The sequence below is a fragment of the Aotus nancymaae genome, unplaced genomic scaffold (assembly GCF_030222135.1).
Source record: "Aotus nancymaae isolate 86718 unplaced genomic scaffold, 86718_ANA_hifiasm-v0.15.2.pri h1tg000077l, whole genome shotgun sequence".
Lineage (NCBI taxonomy): Eukaryota > Metazoa > Chordata > Mammalia > Primates > Aotidae > Aotus > Aotus nancymaae.
The window spans coordinates 21,080,864-21,096,979 of record NW_026988492.1 but is presented as its reverse complement, the minus strand read 5'-3'; the positions used below and the strand labels follow the sequence as shown (position 1 = coordinate 21,096,979).

At 42.9% G+C, this 16,116-nt stretch overlaps 1 protein-coding gene across 1 annotated transcript in view; it reads right to left on the bottom strand.

Moving 5' to 3' along the window:
* Positions 1-15,711, bottom strand: part of CCDC3 (coiled-coil domain containing 3) — a 129,248-nt gene extending 113,537 nt beyond the window's left edge. Inside the window, exon 1 of the mRNA XM_064368432.1 lies at positions 15,231-15,711. Coding sequence (XP_064224502.1) covers positions 15,231-15,232 — 2 coding nt within the window. The 5' untranslated portion in view covers positions 15,233-15,711. The remainder of the gene's footprint in view (positions 1-15,230) is intronic.
* Between the last annotated feature and the right edge of the window lie 405 nt (positions 15,712-16,116).

The following is a 16,116-nucleotide window of genomic DNA, read 5'->3' as shown; positions in this document are numbered from 1 at the left end:
ATGTGCCTATAATCCCAGCTACTCGGGAGCCTGAGGCAGAAGAATTGCTTGAATCTGAGAGGCGGAGGCTGCAGTGAGCTGAGATTACACCACTGCACTCCAGCCTGTGTGACAGAGTGAGACTCTGCCTCAAAAATAAATACAAATCAATAATTTTAAAAATAACAAACTTCACTCTTTAAGAAGAATTAACAGGTCACTCTCCCACCAGCTTTATAACTAGGCATTGATAATTAGGTGTGGCCTGAAATTATACACAATAGTACTTTCTCCATCACACCTTAATAACCTACAGCTTTTACAAACTGCTTTAGTGGAGGATTCTAAAGAAATTAATTCTAAAAAGCCTATAGTCTTTACACGGAACATTTTGAACAAAAGTGTCATGTTTTTTGTTGTTGGTGTTTGTTTTATTTTTTTTGAGAGGGAGTCTTGCTCTGTCACCCAGGCTGGAGTGCAGTGGTGCACCCTCAGCTCAGTGCAAACTCCGCCTCCCAAAGTATAGTTTTTAAACAGGGGTTTAATTTTTTTCTTGGCTTCATGTTTAAGCTTTAAATGAATGTTTAAAGAATACGAGTATTTCATGTTTTATAACACTGCACGGTCTGCACTTAGCATTGAATACCTGGGATATGTCTTTTCACATAACGATGGGAAAGGCTGGAAGTGACTGAATTCACTAAAATTTAGGAAACACTCCACATTCTCATCTAATCCTTGATGACACTACCGGTAATTTTTTAAAAAAGAGATTTAAAATCCAGCCAAAAAGCATACATGCTAAACCATTTTGTTTCCCCCTCCCCGAGATTGTTTAATCTCATAGCAGTCATCATAATAAGCTTTCCTTTTCCCACTCCAGCATGAATATCAGAAGTACTGTAAGTAAAACTCTGTAATCAAATGCTTCCACGGAGCCAGTGATCTCAACAGAGCTGCCTGGGCCACCCCCAAGGGTATTGTTAACCTCTTCTTCCATTTCCTCCTCCTGAACAGATCCGTCATTTTACCAGACCTGAAATTTCCTTTCCTTTCGCCTATCTTCATAAGCAATTAAGCAAAGGATACCTGACCCTTGGGGTTTTGTCACTGTGCCTTAGTTTCCATGGCAATCTTGGTAATCTGTAAAGGACCTGTAAGCCTTGCTTTAGTATCAGCTCTGTGTCTGTCAAACTTGAAAACAAAACCAGTGAAGAACAGGGAGCTGGTCTATGGGCAAGCTGGAGGGTGGCGCTGTCATTAGGGATGAGCTTATGTGACGGTCAGTGTGTAGGTTCATGGGTGAATCTCAACAGCAATTCCTCCACTAACAGATGTTTCTCATAACCCAAAGCACACCTCAGGGGGCATCCCCTCCACATCCAACTCTTTCAGCAAATACATGCTGTCTTTAATTTTAAAGAATCTAATGAGAAAGTGATTCAGTAACTCCCTTCAGAAATGGTTTCCAGTTGTCATACTTGTCAAGAATTTCTACACATCCCATAATACGATCTTCCCCTGTCTCTTTCTCTCTGACTTCTCATTGCACTGAGACACTGATTAAGAGGCTGATCATTAACTTACTAATAGCTATCATTCACTGAGTAGCCACCACATGTCATATTATATATCAACAACCCAATGCCAGAGCACAGTGGCTCAGGCCTCTAATCACAGCACTTTGGGAGGCTGAGTTGGGAGGATCACGAGGTCAGGATGCCAGCCTCTGCAATATACTCCTGCTGTGTCCTTTCTGATTCCACTGCCTTCTCCACGGTTTTCACCTCCAAATCCCACATCTCCAATCATAAGGAAAGCTGTTTTGATACTGCCTCTGGAAACTGGTTCATGTTGTCCAGTTGAGTTAAAAACAGGACTGGGGCTGGGCATGGTGGGTCATGCCTGTAATCCCAGCACTTTGGGAGGCCAAGGTGTGTGGATCGCTTGAGGTCAGGAGTTTGAGACCAGCTGGCCAACATAGCAAAAACCTGTCTCTACTAAAAATACAAAAACTAGCCATGCATGGTGGTGGATGCCTGTAATCCCAGCTACTTGGGAGGCTGAGGCAGGAGAATCACTTGAACCCGGGAGGCGGAGGTGGCAGTGAGCCGAGATTGCACACTGCACTCCAGCCTGGGCGACAGAGTAAGACTCTGTCTCAAAAAATAAAAAAATAAAGAAAATAAAAACAGGACTGGAGGAAATCTCTATAAAGCCCAGTCCTGGCATCATTTCAGGATGCTCAGGTAGAGAGCACCAATCTCTCCGCATTTCTGGGTGGCAATCTCACAGCCAGAGGCTTTCCTAGGTGGAAGCTGCCTCTTCTCGGCTTTGGTGCATTTTCTCGTGTTTTTGCTCTAGCATGTCTTACGTTACTTTTTTTCTGTTAACGTTCTGAAAGCTAGACAAAAGAAATTCTTGCTTTTGGGCATCACTGGAGTGATGGTTCTCGTAGCTCAGCAGTTATACATTAGACATTAGAGACCAAAAATAAAAATAAAATAAAATAAAAAATAAAGGCTAGCTAGTAAAGAAGATGAGTCTCAGCTTGGTTCTGGAATGAGCGACAACATTTTTCAAAAACATTTTGCCAGAACAGGTCTCCTACTCTATGTGAACCTTTCGAAAAAGTTGTAATTTTTGTTTTTCTGGTTAAACCTGTGAGTGAGTTAAGGGCAAGATCTGTATCATGTTTGCGTACGTTCCATTGAAGAAACCATGTTCTGCTCGTCTAATTCATGTTAAGGGAAATACTCTATCATCCGAGGCATTTTGTAAAGTATCAAGAGCATCCAGGTTTTATGATCACCATTCACACGCAACCCATGGCTTCTTGACCATAGTTGTCCTGGAATTGACACTACTTGGGAAGAGATTTCAGAAAATGGACTTGAATAGATAAACCAACAAACAAAACGTTTTCCTCCAGGGAGAGAAGCAAAAAGGACCTGAAGTGTCTAATACCATAAAGAAGAGGCTGCCCATCAGGATGAAGTAATCCAGAAAAGGACAACATGGAAGAAAGATTGGGGGGTCAGAGACGTCATGAGTCCTGCCCTATCTCTTTTATACTGTTGACCTCACTGAATTTAACAGGTTTTTCAAAGTAAAAATCCATACTATATATATTTTAAAACTTCAAGTAAACCATACTGAACTTTGCAAATAGAAAACTCTTTCCCAAAGAGCTTAAGTCAGACAAACTTCTAGAAAACCATATTCTCTCTTAGTTAGACAGGAAAGTGAAAGACTTATGTACATTGTTTTTGTTTTCTTTTGTTTTGTTTTTGTTTTTTATTTTTGAGATGAGTCTCGCTGTGCAGTCCAGGCTGGAGTGCAGTGGCGCAATCTCTGCTCACTATAACCTCTGCTTCCTGGGTTCAAGCAATTCTCCTGAGTCAGCCTCCTGAGTAGCTGGGACTACAGGTGCATGCCACTATGACTGGCTAATTTTTGTATTTTTAGTAGATATGGGTTTCACCATGTTGGCCAGGCTGGTCTCAAACTCCTGATCTCAGATGATCACCCACCTCGGCCTCCCAAAGTGCTGGGATTACAAGCGTGAGCCACCATGCCCAACCCTTATGTACATTTTTTTTTTTTAGATGGTGTCACCCAGGCTGGAGTGTCCAGTGGTGCCATCACGGCTCACTGCAGCCTCGACTTCCCAGGCTCAAGCAATCCTCTCAACTCAGTATCCAGCATAGCTAGGACTGCGGGCATGCACCACCATGACCAGCTAATTTTCTTTTTCATTTTTTGTAGAGACGGGGTCTCACTACATTGCCTAGGCTGGTCTTGAATTCCTGGACTCAAGCCGTTTTCCTACCTCAGCCTCCCAAAGTGCCAGGGTTATAGGCATGAGTCACTGTGCCTGGCTGCTTTTTGTACTTTGAGTACCATAATCACATAACTAATTCCTGTATTTTTATATAAAATATTTGTCATCCTTGCTATATGTTTTAAAATAAAATGTCTAAAACAGCACACAACAAACCATCAACTTTAATAATTACCAATATTTTATCATACATTTCATCTATACTCACTTTTTAAAAGTTGAAATACTTTAAAGCAAATCAAAGTTTTCAAGCCTTTTTAAAACTAAATACTTCACTGGGTATCTAAAAAGAAGATATTTCATTATATAACCATAATGCCATTAACACATCCAACAAAATTAATCATCTGACACTTGAGCCTGCATAAAAATTCCACAACTTGATCTAAAATAATCTTTTTACCACAGGTTTATTGGAAACATTGTTGAAGGTGATCACGCCTCTAAGTCTCTTTTATACTTTTCTCACTAGAATCACTAAAATAATCATCTCCCTCCTCCCTTTTTCTCTCCACGCCATTGGGTGGCCGAGGAAACTTGGTGCATCGTCTTGACGAACTTACTACCCTCTGAATTTGGCTGTAAAGTCAACTCTTAAGCTTTGAACACCCTTGCCAGCCAAGATATCCAGAGGAGGCTGGGTGTAGTAGCTCATGCCTATAATCCCAGTGCTTTGGGAGGCCAAGGTGGGAGGATCACTTGAGCCCTCCCACCAAGGAGTTTGAGACCAGCCTGGGTAATGTACTGAGACCCCATCTCTAAAACAAAGATCTCCAGAGGAACAGCCTTTGATCTTGTAGGCACTCTGTACTGCATTAGTTGATGAAACTGGCTGGCATATGCCCTGAGTGTCTACACTTCCCTGCTCCTCTGCTGGTTCCACAATGCAGGAGGGAAACTAACAACTTAGACCCTAAGAGCCTTTCTCCAGGTCTCCAGCAGATTTCAAAAGAGAAAATGTGCTATGGAATACTATGCAGTCATGAAAAGGAATGAGATGAGGTCCTTTGTGGGGAATGGATGGAGCTGGAAGCTGTTTTCCTCACTGAACTGACGCAGGGACAGGAAACCAAATGCCACATGTTCTCACTTATAAATGGAGCTGAATGATGAGACCATATGGACACACGGCGGGAAAAATACACATTATGGCCTGTCAGAAGGTGGAGGGTGGGGCGAGGGACAGCATCAGGAAGAGAAGCTAATGGGTGCTGGGCTTAACACCTAGGTGATGGGGATGATATCTGCAGCAAACCACCAAGGCAGATGTTTACCTAGGTAACAAACCTGCACATTCTGCACGTGTACCCCTGAACTTAAAATAAAAGTTGGAAAGCAAAAAAGAAGAAAAAGAAAAAAAAAAGCTGGAAGACCTGAGTTCTGCTCCCAGGACTCAGCAAAGAGAAAGTGCAGCCTAGGGCTGTGTAGGAGCTGTCTTAGGACAGAACGAAAGTTGATTGTTTAAGAAAACACACTGGCATTTATGTTCCAAAAGAGGAAGCTCCTATCACAAACACATAGGACTTGCTGAGGCTTAGCACAGAGGCTTGGCATCACTGCTCGGAAAAGCACCTAGCAACAAGTAGTAGCCTGGGGTGCTCCAAGCCCTGGCCTCTGTCTACCCAGCCCCATTCCTGCCTTTGTATTTACAGGCAGAGAGCTCAGAGTCTGCAGATCAGGAGCAATAATGAGGACGGTGTTTGTGTAGCACTTTGTCCCAGGCAGCTCCAAGTGCTTGGCAGGGAGCACCTTGTTCCCGCTGCTGGAGCTGTGGGGAGGGAGAGGGCTGTGGCCTGGGGAGGAGGCTGTTTTCTCCCACACGGTCCTGCAGCACTTACACCGCCACCTCCTTGTGGCTACATCTTGCACACCTGCTCGAGGTGGCTCCTCCAGCTCCCTCTCATTGGGCTACTTCTGAAAGTCCAGTTCCCTCCCTGTAATCCAGAAGAACCTAAACACAGGTCCCTGGAGTCGATAATGTAACTCCAAGAGAAGCCTTTTGACAACATATCTGGGAGAGCTCGAATGCCACCATGCGCATGCCTCAGTTCAGATAAACAAGCACTGGCCGAGGCTTGGTGCTCTGCGCTGAGTATAAAAGAGAATATACCTGCTGCTGCCTTCCAGAGGCTCTCAGAGCAGGGTTGTGTTCATCCATGCATCCCTGATCTAGCTTTCTTTAGAAAAACACTTCCAGCTCACACCTGTAATCACACAGCACTTTGGGAAGCCGAGGCAGGCAGGCTTCCCAAAAGTCAGTGGTTTGAGATCAGCCTCGCCAACATAGTGAAACCCCATCTCTACTAAAAATACAAAAATTAGCTGAGTGTGGTGGAGCATGCCTGTAATCCCAGCTACTCAGGAGGCTGAGGCAGGAGAATCACTTGAACCTGGGAGGCGCAGGTTGCAGTGAGCTGAGATCACACCACTGCACTCCAGCCTGGGTCACAGAGCAAGACTCAGGCTAAAAGAAAAAAAAAAAAGTACTTCCAGAATGGATTACAATTTAAACTAATTTAAACTATTATTCAGTCATTTACATGAAATTGATAGCACTTTGAGTTACAAATAAATAATAAAAAACTAGGAGTAGTTACTTCGTATCTTTTGCCTAGGAGTTTAAAGCATATCACAGATACTGGTCACAAATAATAAATCAATTAGGATTTTTTTTCCCCTACTTTACAGATGGATAGTAAGTATCAAGACAGAGATTAAAGTTGGGAGAGTGCAGAATAACATTCTGATTTCACTGTAATTTGCATTGTGACCTCAGGCAAGTAATTCTCTGTTCCTGGATCTGCTTTCCTCCCTGTGCACAGCACTGTCAGCTGACAATGGTAGGACCATCTCTCCTCCAGTACTTGGAAATGCAGGAGAGGTGGGTTTTAGTTGTCACCATAACTGTGACAGACATACTAGTGACATGCAGTGGGCAGTATCTAGAATGCTGTTTGTCCTGCATGGAAAGCTTTCATAGAAAAACATCTTCCTGCCTGGGCTGCTGATAGCACCTAGGTGACTGCTGACATTGGTAAATGGTCTCTGGCATCCTCCCAGCTTGATAGTCTACGAATATCTGTCTGCATTATGACTTCAGGCAAGTGATTCTCTGGCAATAAAAGCCCAGTCACAAAGGCATTAAGTTCGACGTCCAGGTTGACTGTCCCATACAAGATGGGCATGAGGAGGAAGGACATCTCAGAACCTGGGGTGAACAGAGTGAACTGGGATCGGGGTACCATTTGCAAGTTATTCGCGATACCCAGACTGTGCTTGGGAAACCCCACTGTGTCAACCCAGATTTGCATTTAAATTCCATGCAGAATTTATTATTTATGACACTGTCCCCTTATGTGAATATGTTTGCCAGCCCAAGATAGACTGTGACAAAAGGACCTGAGCCCTATCCATAAATGGAGGCTGAACAACCAGCAATGTGAGTCATCCACAAAAATAAACAGCTGGGGCTGGGTGCAGTGGCTCATGCCTGTAATCCCAGCACTTTGGGAAGCCAAGGCAGATGGATCACCTGAGATCAGGAGTTCGAGACCAGCCTGACCAACATGGTAAAACCCGTCTCTACTAAAAACACAAAATTAGCTGGGCATGGTGGTGCATGCCTATAATCCCAGCTACTCAGGAAGCTGAGGCAGGAGAATCGCTTGAACCCGGGAGGCGGAGGATGCGGTGAGCCAAAACCACACCACTGCACTCTAGCCTGGGCAACAAGAGCCAAACTCTGTCTCAAAAAAAAAAAAAAAAACAGCTGGAGCCAATCAATGCGGACAGGTAAGATAAATTCCAGGTTACTAAACTCCTGGCCACCTGCATACCCAAACTTTCAGGTAGCCTTTGAGGGTGACCTTGTATTATGTACAATGCTGGAGTCCTCTCTTTAGTAAATTATTTCCTGTATGCAGTAAGTGGACAAAAATTATTTATTGTGTATCTCGCCTATGGATTGACTCCTCTAAGACCTTAAGAATCTTTAGAAATTTCATTTGCCTTTTTAAATGTTCTTAAGGTCTCAGCCTCAAATGATTATACCTCAGGCTGAGGAACAAAAACAATTAAGTTCCAAGGCTGAGGAACAAAAACAATTAAGTTCCAAGGACTTATTTTCCAATGTATATGTCAGCAGACTTTTTAGCAAATGCACTAAGAAAAAAAAATGTCTCCTCAAAAGTTTTTAAAAACAACACCCAAAGGATAAATGCAACTTAGTCAGCCAGAAGTGCCCATTCATCCGGGCCCTTCGAGGAAAGCTGAAACAGATTCAGTGTTTCTCTTGGTTTCTAAAAGCCTTTGTCTTCAATTAAAAATAAAAACTAAAGCTAGATGAGTAGTATTTTGACATCCGACCAATTCTTATTTCCGGTACAACTATACAGACTAAAACACACTCATGGCAAATCTCGCACGTTTTTACGTGAATGTTGATTTATACTTGTCTTGGCTCCACACCGTGATATCTTGTTTCACACTGAGTATCTGCATGTGTTCATCTCCCCCTCGCTGTGTGTAAGTTCACTCCAAGTGTCTGGCGGAGAATCTTTCTTCTTCTTCTTTTTTTTTTTGAGCCAGAGTCTCTGTTGCCCAGCCTGGAGTGCAATGGTGTGATCTCGGCTCACCACAACCTCTACCTCCCGGGTTCAAGAGATTCTCCTGCCTCAGTCTCCCACATAGCTGGGACTACAGGGGCATGCTACCATGCCCAGCTAATTTTTGTATTTTTTTTTTTTTTTTTTTTTTGCAGAGACAGGTTTTCACCATGTTGGCCAGGCTAGTCTTGTACTCTTGACCTCAAGTGATCCACCTGCCTCAACCTCCCAAAGTGCTGGGATTACAGGCATAAGCCACCGTGCCCGGCCCTGGCAGATAATCTTGTTGGAGGCTCCCAGAAGAGACCAGGGACCCCACCCACGACTATCTCCCTAAGAGTGCTGAATGGGCTCCCTGGACTCTGGAGATCCCAGTTGCTTTGGCCTCTGTGTAAAATAAGACTCCCCAGAAACGATGAGATGTCGTGGATGAAGCATAGAGTTTGAAGACCGATAGCCTGGATTCAAGTATTAATGATGCTATTTCTTGCTGTGTGACCCCCCACAAATCACTGAAATCCTCCGAGCTCCAATCCTCCCCTCCCTCCGCCTATGCCTGTCCCAGCAGGTAGCGGTAAGGAGTCAAAAGAGAGGAAAACACTTTGAAAACTGCAAATCTGCAAATCATTGCTAATTGTTGAGAAGGTTGCTGGGTGGCCTAAGGCTTGGGACCTAGGACCAACATTTCACCATCTACTTTCTGAGGCTTTCGGGAATTAGAGGCAAGAATGAGTCAAGGAATAAGGGGCAGGAGACCCCCACAGGACAATTTCCATAAGGTGGTCCAAGACCCAGTCAATGAGGTTAGTTATCAAGTATGAAAGAAATGTAGGAATCGCTCACAGCCTGGTTAAAGCCAAATGTTGTCATCTCTGAATACCTATGTTTACATTTTTCTGATGTACTGTTGGGTGCAGAGACCTTCAACTTCTTGCTTGGTTACCGCCTAAAATAACGGTTGAAAACTCCATGGTTTCTCATACCCATTTAAGTTAACATCTAAAATGTTTCTTCACAAGTTTACATAGATAGAATGGATATAACTTCTGGTAAACTGCAAATATTGAACACTTAAAAGGAAAACTTTTAAAAAATAATTTCAACTTTTATTTTAGGCTTAGGGAGTACATGTCGGGTTTGTTACATGGGTATATTTGTGTGATGCTCACGTTTGGGACACAAGTGATCCTGTCATCCAGGTAGTAAGCATAGTACCCAGTAGTTTTCCAACCCTAATCCCTCTCCCTCTCCTCCACCCAGGAGCCTTTAGTGTCTATTACCATCTTTATGTCGATGAGACAAAAGATAAAAACAAAGACACAAAGATAGGTTGGGCACAGTGGCTCACGCCTATAATTCCAGCCACTTTGGGAGGCTGAGGTGGATGGATAATTTGAGGTCAGGAGTTTGAGACCAGCCTGGCCAACATGGTGAAATTGTGCTGCTACTAAAAATACAAAATTTAGCTGAGCATGGTGGTGTGCACCTGTAGTCCCAGCTACTATGGAGGCTGAGGCAGGATAATTGCTTAAACCCAGGAGGTGGAGGTTGCCATGAGCTGAGATCATGCCACTGCACTCCAGCCTGGGGGACAGAGTGAGACTTTGTCTCAAAAAAAAAAAAAAGACACAAAGATAAAGACATAAAGATCTCCATCCATGTTGCTGCAAAGAACATGATTTCATTCTTTTTCCTAGCTGCATAGTATTCCCTGGTGTCTAAGTACCACATTTTCTTTATCCAGTCCAGCATTGATGGGTACTCAGGTTTATTCCATGTCTTTGCTATTGTGAATAGCGCTGTGATGAACATATGATTGCACATGTCTTTTTGATGGAATGGTTTATTTTCTTTTGGATATATACCCAGTAATGGGATTGTTGGGTTGAATGGTAGTTCTATTTTAAGCTTTTTGAGAATGCTCCAAACTGCTTTCCACCATGACTGAACTAATTTACATCCCCATCCACAGTGAATAAGCATTCCCTTTTCTCTGCAGCCTCACTAGCATCTGTTGTTTTTTGACTTTTTAATAACAGCCATTCTGACTGGTGTGAGATGGTATCTCACTGTAGTTTTGATTTGCATTTCTCTGGTGATTAGTGATGTTGGCCATTTTTCATATGTGTGTTGGCCACTTGTACAGCTCCTTTTGAGAAGTCTGCCCATGTCTTTTGCCCAGTTTTAAGAAGGTTACTGTTTCTTGCTTGTTGCATTGTTTAAGTTCCTTACAGATTCTGGATATTAGACCTTAGTCAGATGCACAGTTTGTGAATATCCTCCCATTCTGAAGGTTGTCTGTGTACTATGTTGACAGTTTCTTAGGCTGTGCAGAAGCTCTTTAATTGGATCCCATTTGTCAATTTTTGGTTTCGTTGCAATTGCTTTTGAGGACTTGGTCATAAATTCTTTCCTAAGATCAAAGTCCAGAATGGTGTTTCCTAGGTTTTCTTCTAGGATGTTTCATTTGAGATCTTACATTTAAATCCTTTATCCATCTTGAGTTAATTTTTGTAGATGAAAGGTAAGGGTCCAGCTTCATTGTTTTGCATGTGGATAATCAACTATCCTGGCAGCATTTATTGAATAAGGAGTCCTTTCCCCATTGCTTATTTTTGTTGACTTTGTTGAAGATCAGATGGCTGCAGGTGTGTGGCCTTATTTCTGGGTTCTCTATTCTGTCCCATTGGTCTATGTGTTTGTTTTCTTACCGGTACCACGTAGCTTTATAGTGTAGTTTGAAGTCTAATAATGATGTCTCTCGCTTTGTTCTTTTTGCTTAGAATTGCTTTGGCTGTTCAGGCTCTCTTTTGGTTCCAAATAAATTTTAAAATAGTTTTTTTTTTTTTTCTAATTCTGTGAAAAAAACTGACATTAGCAGTTTCATAGAAGTAGTGTTGAATCTGTAGATTGCTTTGGGCAGTATGGCCATTTAACATATCGATTCTTCCAATTCATGAGCATGGGATGTTTTTCCATTTGTTTGTGTCATCTATGATTTAAAAGGAAAGCTCTTACATAGCTTTTAAAAGGGTTTCCCGTGGAATCTAAATGTCATAGCAATTTCGTATCAAACATAATTCAATTTAAACATACGTGAACAAGCTCATCTTTAACAGGCAAAAAATTACTCCATTTACTCCTTAAACTTGTATTTCCATTCCACTTTCCATACATAATGTTATGTTAATACGATATACTCAATGCCTGAAATTCTTCTGTTGATCACCCATAATTATCTATGACAAAAACACGCATATAAATTGAAATTAATTTTTAATATTTTCTGTGACCATATGGCTCCAGGTATCAGAGAAATCTCCCTGGACTGAATTATCATTAAAGGTACTGTTGATACGCAATTTATCAAAGTAACAACACTTTAAAGAAATTATTAAACATAAAAATTAGGATTTTATTGAGAAAGCTATTCTTCACTCCACTTCTTACTAAAATAGGCAGGGTCCTCATCAACATTTTTCTAATTTTACAATTATTGTTGCTATTGCCATTGTAAGCACTATAAAACTTTCTTCTTGTAAAGAAGTACATAAGCAGGGTGTGATTGCTCATGCCTGTAATCCCAGCACTTTGGGAGGAGGACTGCTTGAGCCTGGGAGTTAGAGACCACCTTGGGCAACATAGTGAGACCTCAGCTCTACAACAAATAAAAACATTTACTTTCTGGGCATGGTGACTCACACCTGTAGCCCCAGTTGCTAGGGAGGCTGAGTTAGGAGGATCCCTTGAGCCTAGGAGTTTGAGGCTGCAGTGAGCCATGACTGTGTCACTGCATTCCAGCCTGGGCAACACAGCAAGACCCTGTCTCAAAAAAAAAAAAAAAAAAGGCCGGGCATAGTGGCTCAAGCCTGTAATCCCAGCACTTTGGGAGGCCAAGGTGGGTGGACCACCTGAGGTCAGGAGTTGGAGACCAGCCTGGCCAACACGGTGAAACCCCATCTCTACTAAAAATACAAAAAAATTAGCCGGGTACGGTGGTGCGTGCCTGTAATCCCAGCTACTTGGAAGTCTGAGGCAACAGAATAGCTTGACCCGGGAAGTGGAGGTTGCAGTGGCTGAAATCAGGCCATTGCACTCCAGCCTCAGCAACAAGAGCAAAACTGTGTCTCAAAAAAAAAAGAAAGAAAGAAAGAAAAGAAAGAAGAAGTAGACAAGAATGGAAGCAATTTTATCATAGCAATATCAATTACTCATGCTCCTTCTGATACAGGGATCTATCATCAAAAATATTTAGTGATCTAATTTTCTGACAACTCAATTAGGTCTTCTCTCAATTTTCATGAAAGCAAAGAATTAGAAATCATCTGATCTGCAGAAAGATTTATTACTTAGTCAATAGAATCGTTCATTTTCTTAAAAAGAAGCTGCCAATCCAGCAATTTGTCTGGCATCCCAGATATCTGCCCCCTGGGGCAATGCACCCTAGTAAGATGGGAGAGAGTGAAGGATGTCTTGCATTTCTGAAGCAGCTGTTATGAAAGAGGAGACAGAATGGAGAGGCTCCTCTCAGCAGCCATGGCTCAGGGTCATTCAGTTCTCACCAGAGCACTTACAGGAAAGAATGCACGGAAATCATAGACCTAGAATTTAAAAAGAACAAAAACCATGTACCTGTGTAGCCTTAGAAAGTCCTCATGTATCCCTGAAGATGGGGGTACCCAAATTTGAAGCCCAGGGCTGTGTCCCCACTAAACTGGGAGGTGAATCTCCACGGAGCTGGGAACTGGCAGCTGGAGCTTCCTTGACATCTCCAGGTGGCTTTCTCCAGGCGCCTTTCTGGATCACAGGGCCCTTTGAAATGTTAGAGGTCCCCAGGGAAAAGAGATTCTCAGGACAAAAAAGTTTGGGGAAAGCTTCCTATTCCTTCTGCCTCTTACAGATTCACAATACAATCTGCATACTAAAGACTAAAGAAACCTGATTAATTTTGTGTAATGCAAAATTTCCCAAACTAACCTGGCTCTCCCCTCCCAACCTCCTTCTTTCACAAAGAATGCCTGAGTACAACTGAAGAGACTTCAGTCATCTGCTCCGGAGCCTGGTGCAGTCCTGAGAGCTCCAAGATGGATTCCATCTGTGCCCTCCTTATGAGACCTGGGCGATTCATGGCAGCCACGGGCCTTCTAAAGCTCTCCAGAGGGACTAGGACCTGAGATCGGTTTGTTTCCTTGTGTGAACCAAATAATATGAGACAGGTCTCCATCAGTTTCGAAGTTTATTTTTCCAAGGTTAGGGATATGCCCAGAAGAAATAAACATGGAATCCTAGAAACAGTCTGTGGTCTGCGCCTTTCTCCAAAGATGATTTTGAGGGCTTCAAAGGGGAAAAGTAGGCTGGAGGGGAAAGAGGAAGGGTGTGGTCACATGACTCAATGCACAGGTTGCAAGAGAAAAGGAGCAAGTAGGGGAACAGCCAATTACGTATTCACCTCGCGTCTACAAGGAGAACATAGAGTAACTATCTGCAGGGATACTGAATATTTTATCCGTAGCTATCTTAGGAACAAAAGGTACCTTCTTGCATGACTCCACTTTCAGCTGAATTTGTTTTCTTTTGGCAGAGTGAATTGGGGTCCTAAGCTTTTATTTTCCTTTTACATTTGCACTTTATGGATTTTGTTACCTACTCAGAAAATGCTACATTCTGTTCTAGCTTTCCTATTGATGTCATTCACTTTTAGATGGAGGCTCTCATATAATTGGAAGGTTTCTGCTATATTGACTTTGGGCAGCACCCACAGCAGACAGGAATTTGAAAGTATTTCCTACATGTTACATCCACAAGTGGATGGTCAACTTGGCACGCCGCTAGCTGTCCCTGTGGGTCACCTGGTCATCGACAGTATGGTGCCAGCTGAGAAGGATTAAAATTAGATGCAGAGGAAAGTAAAAAAAGCCAAACATGTAAGAATGGGGAGTGTGTGTGTAAAAGAGAGGGAGATTCTGTCTGAAAACACATGCCTGTCTTTCATTATACCCAGAGGCACATGGTCTTTTTTTTTTAATCATCTGGCTTAAATTTTCCATTTTTCATTGCAAAACACCAAGAGTTGGCTACATAGTCACGATGAAGATGAGCACACAAATTTCAAGTGTCACAGTTGGAAGGAGAGGCCTCCTAAGTTGTGCATTGCCTGAGAATGAGGCTTAAGTCACCTGACTCGATACAGGCTTTGGGACATCTCAGGCATCTAATCTCTCTAATCCACCGAAGAGACACAATAATGAGCCCCTACTGTCCCTTCCCTTTTCATCAAGAAGACTGCAAATTAGAGATTAGTCAATATTCTATGCACAAGTCATAAATATTCGGTAGCATGTAGATCAGTTAGGTTCTCCATCCTTGACTGCAGCTCAAAACTCAAACAAATCAAGCAGAACCTGCTGGAGGAAAAATGACAGCCTGCAGAGCACCTTTTTTTTCTTGAAATACAAGAATCATGAAGCATATCTGCCTATATATTAACTCCCCTATTCAGAATGAGTGAATTGGATGGCGCCAACAGCAAACAACACGGATTCCTGGCTCTGCCTCAGCCAAAATGCATTTTGCCCTTTGGAAACCTCAGCTCCAACCTGAGAAGTTGGAAAGGCACTAATGAATTTCTACAAGGCTCCACAAACCAAGGAGGGCAAAGCAGCAAATAGCTGGAAGAAATGAGATTAAGAGTGAAAACTAGCTTTTTATTTCAAAACAACTAGAGATTTCTTGGAGAATTATATATTTTTTAAATGCCCTTTTATGGGAAAACAAAGGCAGCAGAAATAAAATGGCTTACTTACATTTAAAGGAGAGTTTGGCAGCCGAAATGTGACGGAAATAAACTCTCCACTCTCCAGGTCCCAGAGAAAGCTGCCCCGGGATAGACAACACCATCCGCACCACAGACCACCCGTTCTAGAGGGAGGGTGTGTCAAGCTCTGATTAAAAATTTATCCAGGTGTGGAGAACAGCTGTAGCTGATTTCTTCAGCGTGCCTCTGCCAATTTCCCAAGAAAAAAAACAATCTTTTTCTCTCCATCTGCCCTTCCAAGAAGTAGCTAAGGACAGGGAGAAACGGAATCTAAGTGTTGCTCGAGTGGGTGTGCTCTGATCCAAACCCACAGTGTGGCATAAATCTGTCATTTTGATTCCGCTGGGGGGGGCATCTGCAAACCCGAAAAGTGAGAAATGAAATTAGCCCAGGTGCGAACCTGGGTGTGAGGCTGAGGGGCGGGGAAGGGGGACACAGCATTCTTTGCTGTGGCCATGGGTGTGGAATTGGGGGCAGGGCTGGTCCCTTTGCAGCCTCTGCGTGTGTGTGTGTGTGTGTGTGTGCGCGCGCGCGTGTATGTATGTGTGCGCGCACGAGCGCACGCGCGCACGCTGATGGAAGCCTCGTTTACACACAGCACAAGGAAGCTGGGCCTTCTCCTCGGTAGCTGGTGAATCTGTCAGACTGCAGGGAATCAAACAACAGGAGTCAGGTGTCGGCGTTTAAATGCCTAAATAAGCCATATCTATCCAAGGGCTGAGGCCATGGGCCATGGCTGGGCCTAGGCTTAGAGAAAACTGATAACAGTCATCACTGGATTATTTATTTATTATTTATCATTATGTTTTAGTTTGTCTCTTATTTTAATACAGATGAGGTCTGTCACCCAGGTTTGAATGCAGTGGTGAGGTCAC